This window comes from Lampetra planeri, chromosome 73, assembly GCF_965212315.1.
Source record: "Lampetra planeri chromosome 73, kcLamPlan1.2.h2, whole genome shotgun sequence".
Taxonomy (NCBI): domain Eukaryota; kingdom Metazoa; phylum Chordata; class Hyperoartia; order Petromyzontiformes; family Petromyzontidae; genus Lampetra; species Lampetra planeri.
In genome coordinates this window covers 1,061,343-1,082,964 of record NC_136178.1, presented here as the reverse complement: position 1 = coordinate 1,082,964, position 21,622 = coordinate 1,061,343, and the positions used below count along the sequence as shown (strand labels likewise).

The 21,622-nt window shown below is 53.0% G+C and overlaps 1 protein-coding gene and 1 long non-coding RNA gene across 3 annotated transcripts in view; one reads left to right on the top strand and one right to left on the bottom strand.

The window, feature by feature from the left end:
- LOC144737775 (uncharacterized) overlaps positions 1–9,332 on the bottom strand; it is a 38,143-nt gene extending 28,811 nt beyond the window's left edge. Inside the window, exon 1 of the long non-coding RNA XR_013589072.1 lies at positions 4,107–9,332. This is a non-coding gene — a long non-coding RNA (uncharacterized LOC144737775). The remainder of the gene's footprint in view (positions 1–4,106) is intronic.
- Positions 9,333–9,518: 186 nt separating this feature from the next.
- On the top strand, positions 9,519–19,013 carry LOC144737757 (uncharacterized). 2 transcript variants are annotated; one of them, XM_078620615.1, is made up of 6 exons: positions 9,519–9,949; positions 14,882–14,935; positions 16,385–16,539; positions 17,068–17,269; positions 17,583–17,766; positions 18,132–19,013. In XM_078620615.1, exons 2-5 carry the CDS (start codon positions 14,896–14,898, stop codon positions 17,594–17,596), a joined length of 411 nt encoding a protein of 136 aa, XP_078476741.1. In that variant the 5' UTR covers positions 9,519–9,949; positions 14,882–14,895; the 3' UTR covers positions 17,597–17,766; positions 18,132–19,013. The 2 variants fall into 2 exon arrangements, with proteins under 2 accessions (XP_078476741.1, XP_078476743.1); XM_078620617.1 differs by having other exon boundaries at positions 17,583–18,022.
- Positions 19,014–21,622: the final 2,609 nt, after the last annotated feature.

Here is a 21,622-nt window from a genome sequence, read left to right as displayed (position 1 = left end):
AAACCCCAAAAACCGACGCACATCCCCCACCGTGGCCGGGGTTGGCCAGTCACGGACGCACGCTGTTTTGTCCGGATCCATGGCCACCCCGTCCGCACTTACGATATGCCCCAAGTAACGCACGGACCGTTGCAGTAGGTGACATTTCTTAGGCTTAAATTTCAAATTAGCGGAACGCATCCTGGCGAACACAGCCTCCAACCGCAGTAAATGTTCATCATATGTGCGGCTGAAGACGATAATATCGTCTAAATATATCAGACATGTCTCCCACTGCAACCCCGTTAATACCAGCTCCATCAACCTTTGAAATGTGGCAGGGGCAGCATTCAACCCCATCGGAAGACAATTGAATTGGAATAACCCCTGCGGCGTATGGAAATCAGTTTTCTCCCGCGAGGGCTCGTCAAGGGGAAGCTGCCAGAATCCCGAAGAGAGATCTAGTGTAGAAAAGAACTTCGCCCCCGACAAGGCATCGAGGGAGTCGTCCATACGCGGCAGAGGGTACGCATCTGCCACAGATATCTTATTTAATTTCCGGAAATCTACACAAAATCGCAACTTGCCGTCCTTCTTCTTAACCAAAACAACAGGCGCGCCCCATGGGCTGTTAGATGGAGATATTATGTCCGCAGCCAACATGTCATCCACTGCCCCTCGAACGTGTTCTCGCTCGGCCGGACTCATCCGATGTGAGTTTAACCGAATAGGGGCAGCGTCCCCTGTGTCAATATGATGGTAAAGCAACGAGGTGCGTCCCAAATCCAAATCGTCGGAGCTAAACACATCCGAATAACTCAATAACAATTTACGAATCGCACAACGTTGTTCCCCGGAAAGGGAAGGATTTTCCCCACACAATTCGGCGATCCAGCGATTATCCGCAGCTCCCGGCTCTGAAACCCCAGCAACCACGCCCTGGCTGCCCAGATAATCCTGTGCCGTAAACGCTGTAGTGGCATGTGCCACAACCGTACCAGCCGGAACACATACATTTTCGGTACTCGCATTAAGCACCTGCAAAAATGGCTGCTGGTCCGGCCGGACAATAGTCTGCGCCCCAACCAGCGCTGATCCGCCCGTTATGGTGGCGGACGGCGACAACAAAACCCCAATTGCATCTTGCCGACCAGGCACAGGCTTCCGATATCGCAAGGGGATAAGCATCTGTGAGCCAGGTGGAATGTCAACAGATACCTCAGACAGCGCCTGCACCTGGGCGACCGGAGCAGGTCGCCCCCAGGGCGACGGCAGAAACGAAATCTTACGGCCACCCGGCAATTCAATGCAGTTTTCATTAATTCTAATCAGAATGGGCATCTTGGCCAGAAAATCAGTTCCCAACAAACAAGGGACTGCCAGAGACCTCGAAATTAACACAATTCCCAAGGCCGACACTCCCCCGATAGATATTTTAGCGTCCACCTGGCCCACAATGCCCATGCTACCCCCGTTCGCAGCGATGCACGACCCGTAAACCGGACGCACGGCCTCTGGTGGGATGCCCAACAGATGGAAAATTACATCCGATATAATGGTCGCGGATGCTCCGGAATCCACCAAAATACGCACGTCCACCCCTTGTATAGAACCAGGTACAGTGGACGAACCAGTAGCGGCCGCGACGACCCACCGTGCCAATTTACGCCACTGCTTTACCGAGCGACATGGCCCAGTCGATGGCCTCCCGTTGTTAACAACACCCGGATCGCACGACAACGGTGATGAGTGAGGTGTCAAGCCTTGCCGGGTGTCTGGTGCGCACCGACTTGCCTGTCCTGGAGGATCCTTCCGCGGCGCGTCCGTTGACGAGGCCTCCTACTGGGGTGGACCTGGGACACGGGCGCAGCAGTCCCTGGCGTAATGGCCCTTACGCCCGCAGCGGAAGCAGTCGATGTCGTTGCGCCGCGCCGCAGGCCCCCCGTCCCGACGTGCCTGTGTCGGCAGCGCAGCTCGCGGCCCCGGCCCACTGCGGCCCGACCACGGAGCAGAGGCGGCTGTCAGCTCCTGCGGGCCCCCCCCCGTCAGGCACGTACACCGCCTTTTTGGGATCCCAGCCCACGGCACCTCCTTCGACGATAGGCCCCCCCGTCCACGCAGTGACTTGCCTCCAACGGCGCAGGTTGAACTGGGCATCCAGACACTTAGCGGCCACCCGGGATGTCAGCTTTTCGTGGCCACACACCGGCATAGGAATCCCCAAATCCCGGGACAGCTCGAGCATCTTACCCAAGATGAGAGGATCGAGCAGGTCAGGCTCCGTCTCCGGGTATGCGGCCATGGCCAACTCAAATACCGCACCCCTGTATGCCACCGGCGACTCCTCGGGTGCTCGCTGTCGTTGAACAAACCGGCGATGAGCATCATCCGGTGGCTCGTATGCATCTGCCATCTCGTCGAAAACTCCTCTCAATGTTTTCTTCTTCTCGGCCTTTATAGAATGAAAGAATCTCACCGACTCGTCGTCGAGAAGAGTCGGCAGAACCTCCAATGCCTCAGCGTCAGTCCACCTTGCAGAGCGTACCGCCGCCAAAAATCTGCAGGCGAAAGCACTCCAATCGCCACCGATGGAGAATTCCTTAACGGTTGTAAGATGACGACTGCGACTCCTTGGCGCGCCATCCTCAGCCGATGACTCATCAGGCAGCATATTCAAAATGGCGTCGCATCGCAACGTGTTCAAGATGGCGGCCTCCCGCCGTGGAGAGCGCAAAATGGCGGCTTCCCGCCGTTCTTCTCCTGCCACGCCCAAGATGGCGTCTTCGTGCCGCGTGGCCGATGGCGCCGACAGCGAAGGCAAGGCAGCGGCCCACGGACCACCATCGGCTCTCCCCAACGCCGTCCTCGGCGTGACGAGCTCACACAATTGCACCAGCACGATTTTCAGCGTCTCCAGCTGCGCCGCCATCTGTCCCCATCGCAAGTCCGCGTCCTCCGGTGCAGACGAGTCCACCGACGCGGCGACATCTTGGACTCCCGGACCCGCACTCGTTCCAGCACGGATCTCCTCCTCCATCGCAGGCAGGTCCACCGCCTGAGGAAGGTCGTCGTCGTCGGATGATGTAGCAGATGATGGCGCAGGAATATTATTTTTTCTTAGTTGTTTTGACATGCCGTTTCACTTCTGACACCAGTGTAATAAAGGACTCGATCACTGTGTCTGTCTTCGTTGTCCTTTATTCGGGTTCTTTACACTTGTCCCACACGGCTCTCTCTCAGAGACTCCCCCGCTTGGCAGCCCGATGCTGCCGTCGCTCCCGTAGCCTCTCACTCCACTCTGATGCAGCTCCGCTGCTGATCTCCTCGTGCAGGCCTCCGGCTGCCCTCACTGCAGCCTCACCCGGCTCCCCGTTCCTCCGTGCTCGGTCACCGCTGGCCGACGGTGCCGAGTCTTATCCTGTGTGTGTGGCGATCTCGCCACCCTCCAAACTCCGCCCTGCGTGGCCTCACTCTATCTCTCTCTCCAACTCTCCCTCCTCTCTTCCGGTTTCTCCCCCTTAAGACTTGATCCCTCTCTCCCACGTGACCTAACTCCTCCCCCCGTGACGTCATATCCGCGAGGCCGTTTACGCCCGCATTACACATGGAGACAAAAGGGAGCAGTGGTGGTTATGTTAGTTCGACCTTTGTTAATGTAAAGACATTTCACAAGGTTCCCCACCAAGCCGTCGATTCTAAGAATCCTTTGGCAGCCCTCTTCACTGCCCGCCGCTTCGGGACACCGCTCCGCCCCAGCCCTGCCGCGCCTGCACGCGGTGGCGATGGGCACGCAGCCCGTGGCCTCCGCTGGGGCTCACGCCGCTGGGCCCGAGGGCTCGCCACTGTGGCTTCCAGCTCTTCTCACAGAAAGAAAGAAAAACAAAATCCCCCTCCACGCTCTTCCGAAGCCCGAGGAACGTTCCAATCGTAGAGGTCTCCGTGAGCGCAACGTGACGTAGTGGTGAGAATTATAGAAGCTCGTCCCAGCAACGCCTCCACCCAACACAGTCTGGGTGGGGTGGTGAGTGGCCGTGGGGAGTCCCCGCCCCTGCGTGGGGGCCGTGGGAGCCGTGGGTGGTGTGTCCTGCTCACACGCTCAGTCACTCAGTACCGCCGCGGAATTTTACCCGCAGCGCGTGTAGCTGTTACTCGCATGGCTCGCAGCTCCACAGGTCGATATCGCCCCGCGCTATCACCAAAGCAAATCTGCTCAGCGGAACGAGAAGAGCAAAACAACCACCCTTGACTACTCACACAAACACCCCCCGTGTAGCATTCACAGATCGCTGGGGCAAGTGCTGGTAGCAAGCACACACGGAGGCGGGAGCAGCACACGAGGGGGTGAGTGGCCGGCACCACGCCCGGACGCCTTCGTCTCCCCAGTGGCGATGTTTACTGCGCGTCGCACCGGGTTCTCATTTGAGGCTGAGTCGACCCAGGGGAGGCCCAGGATCGGTTCAGATAATTGTCACTGATCTTGGCCGTGAACGAGAATCGAACTCGGGTCGCCAGGTTCGTAGCGCAGTGGGCTAACCGCTACGCTACAGCTCCTCACCACTACACACACTAACAATGTCACTTATACCACTACATCATGGGACCTCCTTTGCCAGTACCAAAATATGAGAATAGGTTTTCCCCTTTTTTTCTGGCAACAAAACAGGTGTTAAGATGTGAGAACACCAAACTGAAACCTTTTACAAGGAATCATGTCTGCATTAACCACAATATTTGTGGTCAGAATGCAAACAAAAACATACTCTGATAATACACGCCAAAAGGTGAACGCTTGTTGGCATCTTCTGGTAACATGATTCCTTGTAAAAGGTTTCAGTTTGGTGTTCTAATATTTCTACACCTGTTTGTTGCCAGAAAAAAAGGGGAAAAGCTATTATCTTAAACTACACCACTAATATTATCTCTCTACTCACATTGTTACACTCACACACTGACAATGTCACTTATACCACTACACCACTAATAGTATATCTCTACTCATATTGTTACACTTACACACTAACAATGTCACGAATTATTGGGGTGGCACGTGCCCCCCCCCCCAATGATTCGATCGAAATCCTTAATTACGATCGGATCATTGGGGTTTATTAGTAACAAATCGGCATTTTTGGACCCCCACTGCCACCGTGTAGCATATTACTACGCACCAGGGACTCTATCAGATGATAGGACAATAGTCTGACACCATAATTGGCAATAAGAAACGGCTAAGCAGTTATAAGTGTCGCGCTGTAAATGGGCTGCGTGCACTTACCTGCAGTAGCAGACACGGCCCATCAGGGGCAGTAACTTACACCGGCATGTGGGTAGCTTCATTCCCCAGCCTCAAAGCAGGAGGGGGCTGCCGGGTGTCCAAGGATCCCCCGAGACCCCCCTGGAACTCTCTGGAAGGGTCCGGGGCCAGTCCAAGACAGAAGCCAGAAGAGCAGCTAGCCGGGACCCAGGGACCTCTCGCCCCGCTGTCCTTGTAAGGGCCGGGACTCTGTGGGCCAGTGGTGAGACTCTGGGAACCCCCGGCCCGGCAGCCTTGTAAGGGCCGGGTCCGAGTGGGCCAGTGGTCGGGACCCGCACCTTGGCTGGGTCGGGTCAGTGTAGCCTCCCTAGGTCACTCGTAGCCGGAGGACTTAGAGCCCGTAGCTCCGTGTTAGGGCACGCTAGTCCGGAGGCCGTACCTCCCCAGGCAGTGAGTGAAAAGGGCCGTTGCCCTAGTGAAGGCTGTTACTGTTGCTGTTAGCGTGTATTGGAATAAACGCGTTGCCTCTCCGAGTCGTCTCTGCTCTCCATAAACCCACGACATAAGTAACTTACTGAATTGTGCGCAGTTGCGAATACGGTCCACGACTTCCCTGAAGGCATCAACACCTTCAGCGAGCGCGATGCCGATCACACAATGTGTTTCGAATTCGACCCTCGATTGATGGCTGCGCCATCGCCACACACGCGTCGAATAAAAAGCAAGGGGCAAGTCCTTACTAACAACTCCTTACTTGATAATTGGTTTTTTTTACCCTTCTATCTGGCAACAAAACTGACACCTTTTTACAAGGAGTCATGTTTGCATAGACCGCAATACCTGCAGCCATAATACAAACAAAAGACACAACTCTGATCATGTATGCACTGTCCTTGAAGTTGATTGGTCCACACCCGAGACAGCTTTCCTTAGAGCCTAGTCTCACATGGGTTGGACCAGATGACGCCAAAAGGCGCACAAGGACAGTGCACATTATCAGAGTTATGTCTTTTGTTTGTATTATGGCTGCAGGTATTGCGGTCTATGCAAACATGACTCCTTGTAAAAAGGTGTCAGTTTTGTTGCCAGATAGAAGGGTAAAAAACCAATTATCATATTTTTACTGGCAAATGAGGTTCCCATAGTGTAACTCTTTACTTACTAACAACTCCTTACTTACTAACAACTCCTACTTACTAACAACTCCTTACTTACTAACAACTCCTTACTTACTAACAACTCCTTACTCACTAACAACTCCTTACTCACTAACAACTCCTTACTTACTAACAACTCCTTACTTACTAACAACTCATTACTCACTAACAACTCCTTACTTACTAACAACTCCTTACTTACAACTCCTTACTCACTAACTCCTTACTTACTAACAACTCCTTACTTACTAACAACTCCTTACTCACTAACAAGTCCTCTATCATTTTTCATTGCTGGAGGGGTTGCCTCCCCCCCTGCACCTGAAAATCCTGGCTCCGCACCGTACGTAGCCAGCTGTGCTAATCATTGAGATGATGTGACTGCTGCTCTAAATTTCCACGCGGTAAGCCACCTCGTTGCGCTATCAATCGTGGCCAGGTCGCTCCTGAAAAAGTGTTACAAAGCTCAGTGGGCCTCCCCTGGTGAAATAAAACACACAGCAAGGTCTCCAGAGGATGCGGGGGTGAGGTAAGTTGGGGTTCGCCTATAAAAGTGTATATAAATCTGGATTAGAAGTTTTCGTGACTGCAAGAATCCATACTCTTTGGTTATGTAGGTAGAAAAATAAATATTATGTCAGGTATGTCAAAGATAACAAAAACAAGCTGCGGGGTTTGCGCGCTGACATTTTTCCACTTCTCGCTTTGTGTGTGACCTCAGCGGGCTTTTGTTTGTTTCTCCCCATGCTCACCTCTTGTTGCAATATTCACGCAGGCACAGCTCAGCGGGTCGCAAGCACCACCCCCACCTTGCTTCTCCCTACGCTCTGCTCACATTGTTACACTCACACACTAACAATGTCACTTATACCACTACACCACTACCATTATCTCTCTAAATCTTGACTTAAAGCTTTCGTGACTGCAGGAATTTATACTCGTTGGGTCTTTCGGTAAAGTCACATAGATAGAAAAATAATAAATAAATAAATCACGACGCTTCGATCGCAACTCAAGCAATCGTCTTCAGGTGAAAAAATACAGCAGGCGGACTGCTGAGGCAGGAAGAAATACAGCGAGAGAGCTACTGCAGCCATAGGTTATATCGGTTTGAGATGGGTACAACCCAACGGTAAGTGTACGGGGCTAGAGATGGAATTTGCAAGTAAATGTAAGATCGCAGAGCTAGGTATACCTTGGCCATTGTGTTGCTAGAGATTAGCATGTCAATCTGTTAATGTAACCCTACGGCTACGGTGCTGAAAAAGCCATTGTATTGCTCGAGATGAAAGATTAGCATGCCAATGTGAGACGGCTCCCGCAGCAGCGGCTGTGTTAATGAGAGACATTCAGCTGATTAAACAACGAGCGCCACCGCCACATCGAGGAAAAGGGAGCAGCAGCTATGTTAGTGAGACATTTAGCCTGTTAATGTAAAGACATTTAACAAGGTAATGTAACTCAAAGAGTCGGAAATAACTGCTAACACAGGCAGGTAGGATGGAAGCATCACAGCCAGTTATGACTTTACCTGGTTAATAAGGTCCTTCCAATGATTGCTCAGTTTGTACCCATCTTCTCGGTCGAAATTGTGTCTGTGTTTATATATCTGGATGGCTTCATGAACAAATCTTTCTTGATAGCCAGTGGGTTTGCATAGTACCTTCGTCTTGGAGAAATACATTTCATGTGTGCCCACAGAGTTAAAGCAATGATCAGCCACGGCAGAGGTGTTGGTCCTACCGTGTTTCAGATCTGCCTGATGTTCACGAACACGGTACGAGACATGTCGTTTCGTTTCCCCAATGTAACTACTGCCGCAGACACAGTTTAGTTTGTAGACACCGGGGTATTGCATGTCAGTGATCACATCCTTCACAGATGGGATCAGTTCACGAATTTTATGTATTGTGTTGAATCGGACCTGGATCTGTGTTTGCTCATGATTTTGGAAAAAAATTGGTGACCCCTGCAATGTATGGCAAGGTGATGGTTTTGAACTGCGACACACGGGTTTTAATCCCTTACCCGGCCGCACCAGGGTCGCAAACGGGTACGGCTACCCGTACACACACAACACTGGTGCGGCCGGATAATGAATTTAAACCCGTTTGCGACCTCTGCCGCACGGTGCCGACCCGGTCGCCGTCAATCTTTCGGTTGAATTCCGCGCGCATTCTTCAACGTGGCCGGTGAGTCGTGCGGATAAACCGACGCAGTGTGGAACGCAGCAGCATCCTGCACCTGTCACTCGTCATCAACTGCGGACTAGATTCTGCGTATCCCTCCATGTACGACCGTGCAGCGTGTTGAGAGCCACTGGATGTGAGAGGTGTTGATGACACCCCACAAGCTGCAGTGATTAAACAGCGGCAATAATGATGATGATAACGACACCACCAAGCTGTGGAGGCTGCGTGGCTCGCGTACATCAGCGCACCGAGGTGGCGACGGCTTGGAAGGGGCCTTCATCCAGCAGCGGATAGACCACGGCTGAGCCCCTACGCGCCGCGTGCACTCACAACCACGCCTCTGTGTACGTGGGGGGTGAAGTTTGACCATACTTCACCACGCCGGTCACTGCGGCTTGCTGAAGGGACCCAGAGGACGTCTCCCCCTCCACGGCGTTGTGCGGCGTATCGAGACGCGCCCCGAAACGGGGCGCTCAGAGAAAAAAAAACCCGTTCCGGCTGCAGTGCCGATGATTGTCAACACAACTACGCCGTGGACGACCAAATATCAGAGGTGTCCCGGTTGCGAGTTGGAGTCGGCACGCAGCCGGGTTGAGCCGCCCCTGCCAGCGGGTGGCGGCCGTGGGTGTAGTGGAGGCTGTGGGGGTCGTGGGGGCCGTGTGGGCTGTGGGGGCGCCACTTACACACAGGGGCGGGGGAGGTCTAACTTCTCTTACTAAGCTACAGTAGGGCACATTAAGCCCACAGCTAACGGGAGAAAAGCAAAGATCGACACACGAGATTGCGGCCTTTGTGTCACAATATGTGCACTGGAATGTGGCTGCAGGAATGCGCGCGGGGCGTGCGAGCGGACGGTGCGATGGGCGGAGCTTGCCTCGTTGCGACCAATGGGGTCGCGTCTAAGAGTTCTATTTATACGCGTTGTAGGTAAAAAAACACGGGACAAGAAGAGAGACAGAGACACGGGACAGGAAGAAAGACAGAGACACGGGACAAGAAGAGAGACGGAGACACGGGACAGGAAGAGAGACAGAGACACGGGACAAGAAGAGAGACACGGGACAAGAAGTGAGACAGAGACACGGGACAGGAAGAGAGACAGAGACACGAGACAAGAAGAGAGACGGAGACACGGGACAAGAAGTGAGACAGAGACACGGGACAGCAAGAGAGACAGAGACACAGGACAAGAAGAGAGACAGACACGGGACAAGAAGAGAGACGGAGACACGGGACAGGAAGAGAGACAGAGACACGGGACAGGAAGTGAGAGAGACACGGGACAGGAAGAGAGACAGAGACACGGGACAGGAAGAGAGACAGAGACACGGGACAGGAAGAGAGACAGAGACACGGGACAGGCTGGGGTGATTACTCATCAAAATCACAACCTTTATTTATCCTGCACACAAAGTGTGAATAGATCCGTCTTGGAGGTGTTCATGGCATCGTAATAATATTTGCTGTGGTCTGTTCTTAATATCTGTTCGAAAACATGCACAACACGTTGAATAAACACATTTAATGTATCCTCAATTATCGACAATATATATAAATAAATGGATATGACAAATGTAAACAACTATTCTTATTTTTTATACACGGTGTTTTAAAAGGATGGACCCAATTTCAATGTATACTGCTGTGAAATTGGGTCCATATTTTTACAACACCCTGTACTTTTATACTGGCAAAAAGGTCCCATGGTGAATTCTATAATTTTCCAAAGTAATAAAAAATACTTTTTTTAAACACGCTTTAATGAAATGTACCGCACGAGTAATGGCAGAAATCCACGACTCCAGGAAGTGGCCCCGAGGCTTGCCATAACGTCAGGGACCCTGGTGATTTACAGCCAACGTGAGTTGAGCGTCGAGAATTAGACCCGTAAAAAAATATATATTTTTAATGATAGAATATAGTCTTGTCATCAGTATGACAAACCTATACCAAGTTTGCAGTCGATACATTGGGAAGACGGTTGAAATTGAGTTACAAGATTTGAGGATACGACAACAGAGTGAGTTAAATAAAAGCGTGTAAAATGTTTAAAAATATATATTTTTAATTTTTTATAATTATAGATTCCAAAGAACACAGGATGAGATGTTACTATCCTTTGTGCAAGCACTTCCAAGAGTTCATGAACAGTGAGCCTGGTGAAATTTGGGGAGCGCATCGTCAGTAGTGACCCTTTGGTTCCTAGGGTGTTTCGGCCTTTCATACTATACACCCTCCCCAAAGGCGACCAGCGACAGGGTGATCAATCCTACGCTTGCGTCCCATTCCCAATTAGTCATAGGAGTTGCCTTGCTGTTGGTAGCCAACATCCCATGGGACTATGCATGGCAGGGGCGTCCTCCTCCCTGAGTCAAGCATTGTTGACTGCATACCTCCTGGCCCTCTCACTTTGGGGCCCAGCTGGGGTCTTTCCTCTTCATCCAGAGCCACTGACTGCTGCCTTCTGCCGCCTCCGATACAGCTTTGATTGCCGAACGCTGGCTCTGGCCCTTAATTCCCAGGTCTCTAAGCAGTCTGGTTGTAGATGTTGCCACAAAACCTCTGCAGCCCACCTCCACTGGTCGGACTTCTGTGTTCCAGCCATGATGCCGTGCTTCGGCAGCTAGATCGGCATAGCGCAGATGTTTTCGCTCATAAGCCTCATCTACTGAGTCCTCCCAGGGTACTGTGAGCTCAATGATGAAGACCTTCTTGAGCGAACGGGACCAGAGCACCATGTCAGGTCTTAGGGTGGTGGTTGCGATCTCCGGAGGAAACACAAGTTGCCGGCCAATGTCAGCTAGCATTTTCCAGTCGCGGGCCAAGCGCAGCTGGTCTCGCTCTATTGGTGTAGAGCCGCTCTTCGGTGGTTTAGCCCCTTCGCGGACAAAGGTCGTCTGTAAGGGGTGTGATGCTGCTGGGGGTGGTAGGGAGTTGGTGGCAGCTCGCTTGTCCTCCAGGGCGGACGCAAGGTTTTTAAGGACTTGGTTGTGACGCCAAGTGTAGCGTCCTTGGGTGAGGCTTGTTTTACACCCTGTGAGAATGTGCCTGAGGTTGGCTGGCATGGAACAGAGGGCACAGTCCGGATCTTCACCATACCATTGGTGAAGATTAACTGGTGTTGGAAGGATGTCATATGTTGCTCTGATGGAAAAGCTCAACCGCCTCGCTTCCATGGCCCACAGATCCTTCCAGCTGATCTTCCTCTTCTCCACACTGTCCCATCGAGTCCACTGTCCTTGTTTGGCAAGAGAGACTGCCTTGGCCCACCTTGCAGCCTCCTCCTGATGGTGTACTTCCTGCACTACCATCTTCCGCCGCTCTGGTGCAGTGGCCTTACTCCAAGCAGCACGGCTAGTTAGCCCAAGGCCTCCTCTCCCTTGCTGAACATGACCCACAATGTCAGCATGTCTGAGGGCTGCTGTTGCCTCCTGGACTGCTTTTCCTGGCCTCCATTTGCGCCCAGTTGCCAAGGTCGGCGCGTTGTTGCTCACCACTGGGTCTCGAGATTCATTCAGTGTCATCTGGAGCCTGGTTTTTGCACACTTGAATTCCTCGGTTAGACTGGTGAGGGGCAGCTTGAGGACACCATCTCCATAGAGGCCTATGGTGGTAAGGCATCGTGGAACTCCGAGCCACTTCTTTAAGTAGCTCGTGGCTCCTCTTTCCATCTTCTCCACTGTTGAGATTGGAACCTCATACACTGCTAGGGGCCACAACACCCGGGGTAGGAGACCAAACTGCAGACACCAGGCCTTTAACTTTCCAGGTAGCTGGGTGTTGTCGATGGACTGTAGGCTACTACTGATGTCTTTGCGCAGCTGTTGCACCTGGTCTTTGTCCTTCAGGCTTGCATCATACCACCTTCCAAGGCTTTTTACCGGCTGCTCAGACACTGTTGGGATTTGGTCATCTCCGATGAAGAATTTCAGGTCACAGAGTACTCCCTTCACAATCGAGATGCTGCGTGACTTGGATGGTTTAATCTTCATACGGGCCCAGCTGATGTTCTCCTCGAGTTTTCTGAGCAGTCTCCTGGTGCATGGGACAGTGGTGGTCAATGTTGTAATGTCGTCCATGTAGGCTCTGAGTGGAGGGAGGCGAAAACCAGAGTCGACTCGCTGTCCACCAGCAACCCATTTTGAGGATCTGATGATAACCTCCATTGCCATTATGAATGCCAATGGAGAAATGGTACATCCCGCCATTATACCTACATTCAGGCATTGCCATGAGGTGGTGAACTCTGAGGTGGTGAAGCAGAACTGCAGATCCTGAAAGTACGACTTCACCAGGGTTGTGATGGTGTCCGGTATGTGGAAAAATCTGAAGGCAGACCACAGGAGTTCATGGGGCACAGAGCCAAATGCATTGGCGAGGTCGAGGAAGACTACATGGAGGTCCCTTTTCTCCACCTTGGCCATTTGGATCTGGTGCCAGATCATGCTGGAATGCTCCAAGCAGCCAGAGAACCCTGATATTCCTGCCTTCTGTACAGATGTATCGACGTAGGCATTCCTTTGCAGGTACTCGGCCATCCTCTGGGCAATGATCCTAAAGAAGATTTTACCCTCGACATTCAGTAAGGAGATTGGGCGGAATTGGTTGATGTTCACTGCATCCTTCTCCTTAGGGATCAGGACCCCGCCTGCCCTACGCCACACTTTGGGTATTATCTTCTTTTGCCAAGCTGTTCTCATAAGCCTCCAGAGGAACCTCAGGACGTCTGGTGCGTTCTTATACACTTTGTACGGGACTCCATTTGGCCCCGGGGCTGATGCTGTTCTTGCCCTTCGAACTGTGTTTTCCACCTCTTTCCATGTCGGAGGGCTGGTCTCAATATGATGTTCCGGGGGTTCAATGGGTGGGATATCTGATGGGATGGCCAGATGTTCATGTCGCTTTGAGTCAAAGTTTGTTGTTCTCAGAATATAGTATTGTCATCAGTATGACATAAGTATACCCTTTTCTGCAGTCGATAGCACATTGGGAAGTGGGTAAAAATTTAGTTACAAGATTTTTTAGGATACGACAACAGACGAGTTAAATCTCACGTTTGTTGCTATGGGTGGCGCTGTGATCCCCCATAGCCCCACCCCTCGGAGGCGATTCGTATAAAAGGCGGGGTGCCGGAGTGCTCGAGGTCAAGTGTGTGAAGCTTAAACCAGTGAAGATTGAAGACCGGCAGATAGACCCTGGGACTCCCCTGGCTCGCTGTCCTTCTCAGGACAAGGCAGTGCAAGCCAGTGGGGCGGCCCAAAGAGCTTCAGGAGCGATGCTCTTGTAAGGGCACGTCTGGTTGGCTGGGTGCCGGGATCCGTGCTTGACCAAGGCCGGATCAGACAGCCTCCCCTAGCACTCTTAGCGGAGGACTGGGAGTAGATTAGTCAGGGGATAGTGCTAGGGGTGTTTCCCATTGAGTACGGGTGAAGGGGCCGTTACCCTTTCAAGTATTGTGTTACCGCCCATTGGTTAAATAAACAAGTGTGCCTCAACTACGTCGTCTGTCTCGCTGAGAACCCACTACACACACTCTACACTACACTATACACTACACAACAATAATAATTATAAACAGCGTCATTATGGAGACTATATATAACACAAACAAGCCTTCATCTGCGACAAAGAGCTTCATAGCTCATCGGATTCTTCCCGTCTAAATAAAGATTCTGATTCTCACCATGTCCTTCACATGAACAGTAACTCTCTGTGTCACGTGATGTGTGGGCCCCGTGCCTCCTATGAGCCGTGAATGTTGAAACTGCTCCAGAATTTCCTTCCACTGAGCCCCTGCCGCTCAGATGATTTACTCCCAGAAGGTCGTGTGGCTGATGGGATGAGTCAACATATGTGTGTACTTTCACGTGGAGGGACAGATATACGAAGGTGCTTGTTGTGTTACTTGTATTCTCCAAAACAAACTAAACTATTTTTATTTGACCAGGTAAGACCCCACTGAGCTATGTACAGGAATACCTTGCACATTCGTCTGGTTAGGGACCAGAGCATGGACGAATGTCAAAAATGGACGAATGCAAAAGCAGAAGCTTTATTTAGCTTGCAAATGTATTTTGGCTGGCGACAAACGTACATTCAAAAACTACAGTCAATACAAAATATGTACGTGCAAATAACTACAGTAACTATATAAATTGAGAACCCTATGGGTTTATTGCTGTTCTACCAAACCGTCTGTTCCCTCATTGAAAGGAAACCGGCTCACCCTGCCCCACTTTAACCGCTGGTGGCGAGTGGAGCGAGAGATGTGATGAGCCCCTCTCTAATGTGTTAATCAGGAGACGGAGGCACCATGAAGTGGGTCCTGGTCGCAGCGTTCATCTCCCTTCTGCGTGAGTTCACACCGAGAAGCACTCACCCAGCACACGTGGAGCGGTCTCACTTTAGACCCCTTTTCCACCGGCACAACCGAGCCATGCCAGCCCAGAGCCCTGGTGGTCCTGGTGGTTTTCCACTGCAGTTTGCTGCACTGAGCCAGAACCAAACCGCCCTGGCCTCATAAGCAGGGCCAGGTGCAGCATTTATAATGTTCAACATACATACATCTCGACTCGGTTCACGTCACGGCTCTGCCCCTGCAGTGGAAAAACAGCCTGGCCCCGTCCTGAGCTGCACCACATCGGCTTGGCACAGTCCCAGCATGGCTCAGGTGTGCAGTGGAAAAGAAGTGATGTGTAACCAGCTGAGAGTCCAATGGAGGTCGTCGTCACGATGATGTCGTGGCGATGGGGTCCCAGTGCCAGGGCCCCCGTGTAGCCGTGAGCGTCGGTGCCTCCCGTGGTCGCGCTGCGCTGAGACGCGTCCCTCACGCCGCCCGTGTGACCACGTGAGCACTGACGGTGAGGGAGGCAGTCGTGACATTTGGTCCATGACCTATCCGATGCGCTCACTCACCAGCTCAGTGGTCTTCCTCTGAAATAGCTGCTCTTCAGTGAGCTCCATGTTTTGTTATTCACTGATACTGGGTCAGTGTGTAATAAAGGACTCCTTGACACTCCGTTGTTCTCCGTGTCCTTTATTGGGTTCTTCGACGCACCCGCTGGTCCTCACTCCAGCCTCGCCTTCTGCGCGTCCGTGCGCCCCGCGCACGCTCCCCTGTGGCTCTCGCCCACGCCGTCACTTGGCTCCCTTCCATGTGCTCTCCCTCACCCGGCCCGGCCACACCGCCCTTCGGGTACTCCGCACACGCTCCCTTCCGTGTCTCTCTCCGTGCGATCCCGCACGCTCCCCTGTCTGGCCGCACCCCACGCTGTCTCCCTTCCCGTGAGCGCCTATCCCTTCTCGACCACGTGGCAATGGCGCCACGGCTCCTTCCACCCTCCTGCGTGGATCCCTCTTTGGTTCTGTCTTTCCTCCCCCCTTCTCCTTCCGGCTCTCTTCTTATATCCCCCTCTCCCACGTGACCCAACTCCACCTTCCGCCCTGCCTCTGCCTCCGCCCCCCCGTTCACCCCGCTCCCATTGGAGCGAGGTGAGCAGTGGCCCCTCCCACACGCTCTCACCACCCCGGCACGTGTGAGCGGCGCGGAGGCCGGCAACCACCCTGTCCTTGCTCGCATTACAAGTGTAAAGGTGAATGTTACATCACCGCTGTGTGTAACGCCTGCATCTAGACTCCCTCTGGCTCTGCTATTGCTGAGTAAACCTGTGCTGAGCACTTTAACAACAGTAACCGGTCTCTATCTAGACATCTGTATTGTCTATGCAGTGATCGGGTATTGCTGATCTCTCTCTGTGGAGACATCTCTCATGAGAGTGACCGGTCTCTCTCTCTCTGTGTAGCTGTGGCGTCTGCTGTGAAGCTGCAGCTCTCCCTGTCGGAGAGTGTGGATGTGACGGAGGGAGAGAACGTGACTCTTCCCTGCTCATTCTCCTCACCGTCGACCGTCTCGAGTGGCCTCTACATCACGTGGCTCACGATGCCCACAGGCTACATAGTAAGTAAGCACAGATGATATCATCAATGTGAGAACCTCCTTCCACGTCAACTCTGAATATTCACCTCAGTAATTGAGAGGAATACAACGTTATTTGGGGGTTGTTTTGTTCCCGAATAATAAAATGGTCGCTGAATCGCCCAGCAATATCGCACCGAGTCTGAAGATCCTATTTATAAGCAGGGTCCTGGCATTTGAGTTCATGAGGGTTTAGAATAATGTTGAGAGGAAACTGGAGAACTGAGAGGAAATCGACACCATGCAAGGGGATTATGGGCAAAGTTCTACACAGACTCAATCCATAGGTAGAACCACTCTTTAACACTGTCTGGAAATCTAATCCATGGCTGTATCACAATCTTCTGGTCACCTTGCAGTTCAAGCCTACAACCCCTGGCATCCCCAGTCAAAGTATGAAGCAAGCTCAACCCTGCTTGGCTATCAAGATCCAATTAGTTCAGGTTCATTGTGATTTTATCGTAGTAGGATTTTGGTTCACGTTCTTATTTGTGTTTTGTGCCATTCCAGATCTATGACTCACTTCTTGGTAATCTCCGGCTTGGAATAGCTGAGTTTGCGGGAGACAGGGAAAAGGGCAACTGCTCCCTCAGGCTCCTCAACGTCGCCAAGACCCTCTGCGCCGTGTTTAAGTGCGATGTCCTTTGTACCAACTGCGGGACGAACAACTGGAAGGCGGAACGAAAGGTGAAGCTGAACGTGACGGCTGCAGGTGAATGAGAGGGGAGCGTCGCGCTCACCACACGGTGGCGCTGTGACCCGCACCGTCGCTCGTGCAGACGGTGGTGGGTGGGAGGTCAAGGGTCACAGATCACAGGGTGGTGGGTGCAGAGCTGGAGAGCGGTCGTTGTACAGAGAGGAGCCTCAGCAGAGAATCTCCCTGCTGCACGTGAAGCCGTGTTGAGTGAGTGGTCTCTCCCTGCTGCGCGTGAAGCCGTGTTGAGTCGCTGGGTGGGGCTGTGGTGCTGGGTGCGAGTGGGAGTCACGCTGAGCCCCCCCCCCCCTCTGTCTCCGTGTCTCTGCAGCCCCACGGTCATAAGGTGGGGGCGTGAGTGACGCCACCCTCGCCCCTCTAGAGTAGACCTCACACAAGGGATTGGTGGTGGCTGCCTGGGTCCTGGGGCCTCTAGCTGTCATTGTCATCATCATCGTCGTCTTCTTCTGGATGAAACGCCATCGGTCTTCAGGGCTCTGCCCCCACTCACGCAGGTGCCCTCCCCCCTCCAGCCCAGGCACCCGGACCGCCCAGCCCAGCCCCTGGTGAATGAGCGTGGACGTGGGCAGACGGGCTGAGCTCTCTCGGTGGCCTCCCACTCGGTGTCACTGACGAGGTTTCACGTTCACGCACCGCCGGGTCTGGGTCTCTTCCTGAGCAGTTCATAGCGGCCGTGCCAGGGACGCTGAGCTAGCACCGAGCTCCTGGGTTCAGCCCCTTGTTCTTGCCGACTGGAACCGATATGAAAGAGTGAGTGCCATTGAGGATCTCTGCTCGTTCCCGGCGAGTTGCGTCCACGCGTTGCTGTGTGCAGGCACCGCATGGTTGGTAAACCTGCTGTTTGTTTTTATTTCCACAGTGGCGGCGGGAATGCAGACGTGCCTGGGGACGTGCGTGGGGAGGTGAACGGGCAGCCGCTGATGAACGGACATGAAGAGAAAAAACAACAAGTATTGGAGACCGTGGCCGTTTTATATGTTCAGGCATCTCGATGCCCCATCTGATTGGTTGGCACGTGGAGCGGATCGAACACATACTGCCCATGTTCCACGTTTTATTCTAAACCTTAGACCATCATGCCTTTGCCACCTCTTGCCTTGACAACCGTAACTTTCGACCGGATATCTCTCGTGTGTCTCCAACTCCATCACCTCTCTATCCTGGATTTCTCAGAGTGTCCGTGAACAAAACCACATGACCCCAATCCTGAAATTGCTTTACCAGGTCCCGAGTCAGATTTGGGGTGCACTTGATAGTGGGCGCCACCGTGGCGAGATGTTAACTACCTCGCCTGCTATACAGGAGGTCGTGGGTTCGATCCCGACCCTGACACCTGCCTGTATATTTGCAGTTTGCACGTTCTCTGTCTCCCCACAGTGTCGTGGATTTTCCTCCGGATCCACAGGTTTTTCCCTCCACTTTTCGAATCAAGGTGCATTTAGAGTATTTGGCTGCATTACATTATTCCATGGTGATAAGCCACTTGGTTGAGCTATCATTTGTGATATCCAAGTCGCTTCTTCAAAAGAGCTACATAGCTCAGTGGGGCCTTACCTGGTAAAATAAACGAAATAGTTTAGTTTACATATCATTAAATATAAAGCATCAATGAGGGCGATTGATGATCGGGTGCCAACTAATTCACTCCAGTCACTCATTTTTAGTCGGTCGCCTCCTGATCACCCTTCGATTGCTATTGACTGGGTGGCTGGGGGGTGGCTGAGTGAGTGGCTGGGTGAGTTGCTGGGTGAGTGGTGGGTGGCTGGCTGGGTGGGTGGCTGAGTGAGTGGTGGGTGGCTGGCTGGGTGGGTGGCTGGCTGGCTGGGTGGCTGGCTGGCTGGGTGGGTGGCTGGTTGGGTGGGTGAGTGCTGGGTGGCTGCTGGGTGGGTGGCTGGCTGGCTGGCTGGTTGAATGGCTGGGTGAGTGGTGGCTGGCTGGGTGGCTGGCTGGGTGGGTTGCTGCTGGGTGGGTGTTGCTGCTGGGTGGGTGAGTGGCTGGGTGGACCCTATGCAAAGTGCCTACTGTGACCTATGGGATAGCACGGCCCTGCTCGAGAGGGCCGGTGAGTGGTGCGGTGCTGGTGCAGCACGAGCGAGCGCTGTGGGGGTCTGCGTGTGACTGCACTAAGGGGGGGGGGGTCTGCGTGTGACTACACTAAGGGGGGGGGGGGTCTGCGTGTGACTGCACTAAGGGGGGGGGGGGTCTCCATACGTGGCTCCCCCACGCACAGTGCCGGGTGGCCCTCTCAGCTGCGGCCTCTCTCGCGCCTTCAGGGGGACCTCGCACACGTCCCGGAACGTCTGACATGAAGTACTTTGCTCGGTGATGCATTTGCAGGAGTGAAAACTTGATTCTTTGTCACCTGAAAACGACTAACCTGCAGTACCTCTATTTAAATACACTATCGAGTGAAATATCGTTGAATATTTTATACACTGTTCTTATAAAACTCAGGGCCATGTTTTAGTCTTCTGGTTGTGACATTGACTGTGATTAAGACTTGTTTAGAGGCGTTCTTTGTGATGCAAGACTCGCATTGTACCTGAATGTATTCTGTAAATAAAAACACAAACTTGTTACGTTCTCTGTCCAAGGGCTCAAGCTCCCCTCATTTCACGTCGTCACTCCTCACTCGCCCCCCTCACCTCGTCAACTCCCCACTTCTCGTCGTCGCCTCCTCCCTCCTGTCTCTCTCTCTCTGTCTCTTTCTCTCTGTCTGTGTCTCTGTCTTGTCTCTTTCTCCGTCTCTGTCTGTCTCTTTCTCTGTCTTGTCTCTCTCTCCGTCTTTCTCTTTCTCTCTGTCTGTGTCTCTTTCTCTGTCTCTCTCTCTGTGTTTCTCTCTGTGTGTCTCTCTCTCCGTCGGTGTCTCTCCGTCTCGCTGTCTCTGTGTCTCTCTCCGTCTCTTTCTGTCTGTCTCTTTCTCTCTGTGTCTCTCTCCGTCTCTTTCTCTCTGTCTGTGTCTCTGTCTTGTCTCTCTCTCCGTCTCTGTCTCTTTCTGTCTGTGTCTCTCTGTGTCTCTCTCTCCGTCTCTCTGTCTCTGTCTCTTCGTTTCTGTCTCTCTCTCTCTCTGTGTCTCTCTCTCTGTCTTGTCTCTCTCTGTCTCTCGGTCTGCCTGTCTCTCTCTCTGTCTGTCTCTGGGCGGAACTCGTCCCTCAGAGCCACCCTCAGCCAGAGGTGGAAATTCCACATTCCATGTCCCCCTTGAGAGCAGCGGTCCCCAACCTTTTTGGCACCAGGGACCGGTTCCGTGGAAGACAATTTTTTCACGGACCGGGGAGGAGGGAGTCATCATTGGGTCTTTCCCCCTTTTCAAAGAAGCTCTCCAGCGACGTTTGTTTTTACTCATGTTGGCTGCTAGGGGTTAGAGCTTGTGGGGTTAGAGCTTGTGGGGATAGCAGCTTGTGGGCTCACCAACACTGTGACTGAGACAAGCGCGCAGTGCGGGAAAGAGGCGCGGATGGAAGTGTGATGCCGCCGCCACGAAGCCGCTCGGCGGGCGCCCCATCCCCGACCTCGCCACCACCAAGTGAAGGAGCCGACCCCCGCGTCCCCCCACCTCACCTCACATGAACACACCCGCACGCATTCCCCCCCCCCCCCCCCCCCCCATAGAGCTCCGAGGGGAAGTCACCTGGCCGACCGGTTTTAATCCGAGAAACCCTTATCGGGATAACTTTCACGGTTTCCGGTGACCAGGGAATTGGACGACCTCCCCCGATGCTACTTCGCGGCGCTGCGACCGGCATTAAGATTGCAAGGTCGCAGCGAGGGGCCACTCGGCCACCGCGGTTGAAACGCACCCCACACATGCAAGTATCGACGGGGCAGGCAGAGGTACATAGGCATTGTGATGGAGGAGCATAATTAGAATAATCGCCGCGCATAAGCATTGTTATGGAGGAGCATAGTTAGAATAAACGCCACACACACAGCGCATCTGATTAGCATAGCAAGGGCGCCCGGAACCGCCGCACGCGCCCTGACGGGCGCGCGCCCATTGTTAAAGAAAAACTGGGAGGGGACCACCACGGTCGGAGCAGCATCCCTTTGATGTAGGAACAATAAAAAGGGGGCGAAAACGGGAGATCGCTCTCTTGCTCCAGCATCAGGCCACGAGACGCTCTCCAGCACAGCCACCTGGACGTCCGTGCGACGCATCGAGGTACGCTGCGAGCACAGGATCAACGGACCGCCATGGGCACCTAACCGTGAGTAAGAAGGTGAATTAGGATCATAAGCAGATAAATCGGGAATAGGCATAAAGGTATCAGCGTAGGCCAGCCTCTTCGACTCATACTGATCTGACAATAGGTCCCAGGTAGCAGACAATAAATCATTAATAGCTGTTCG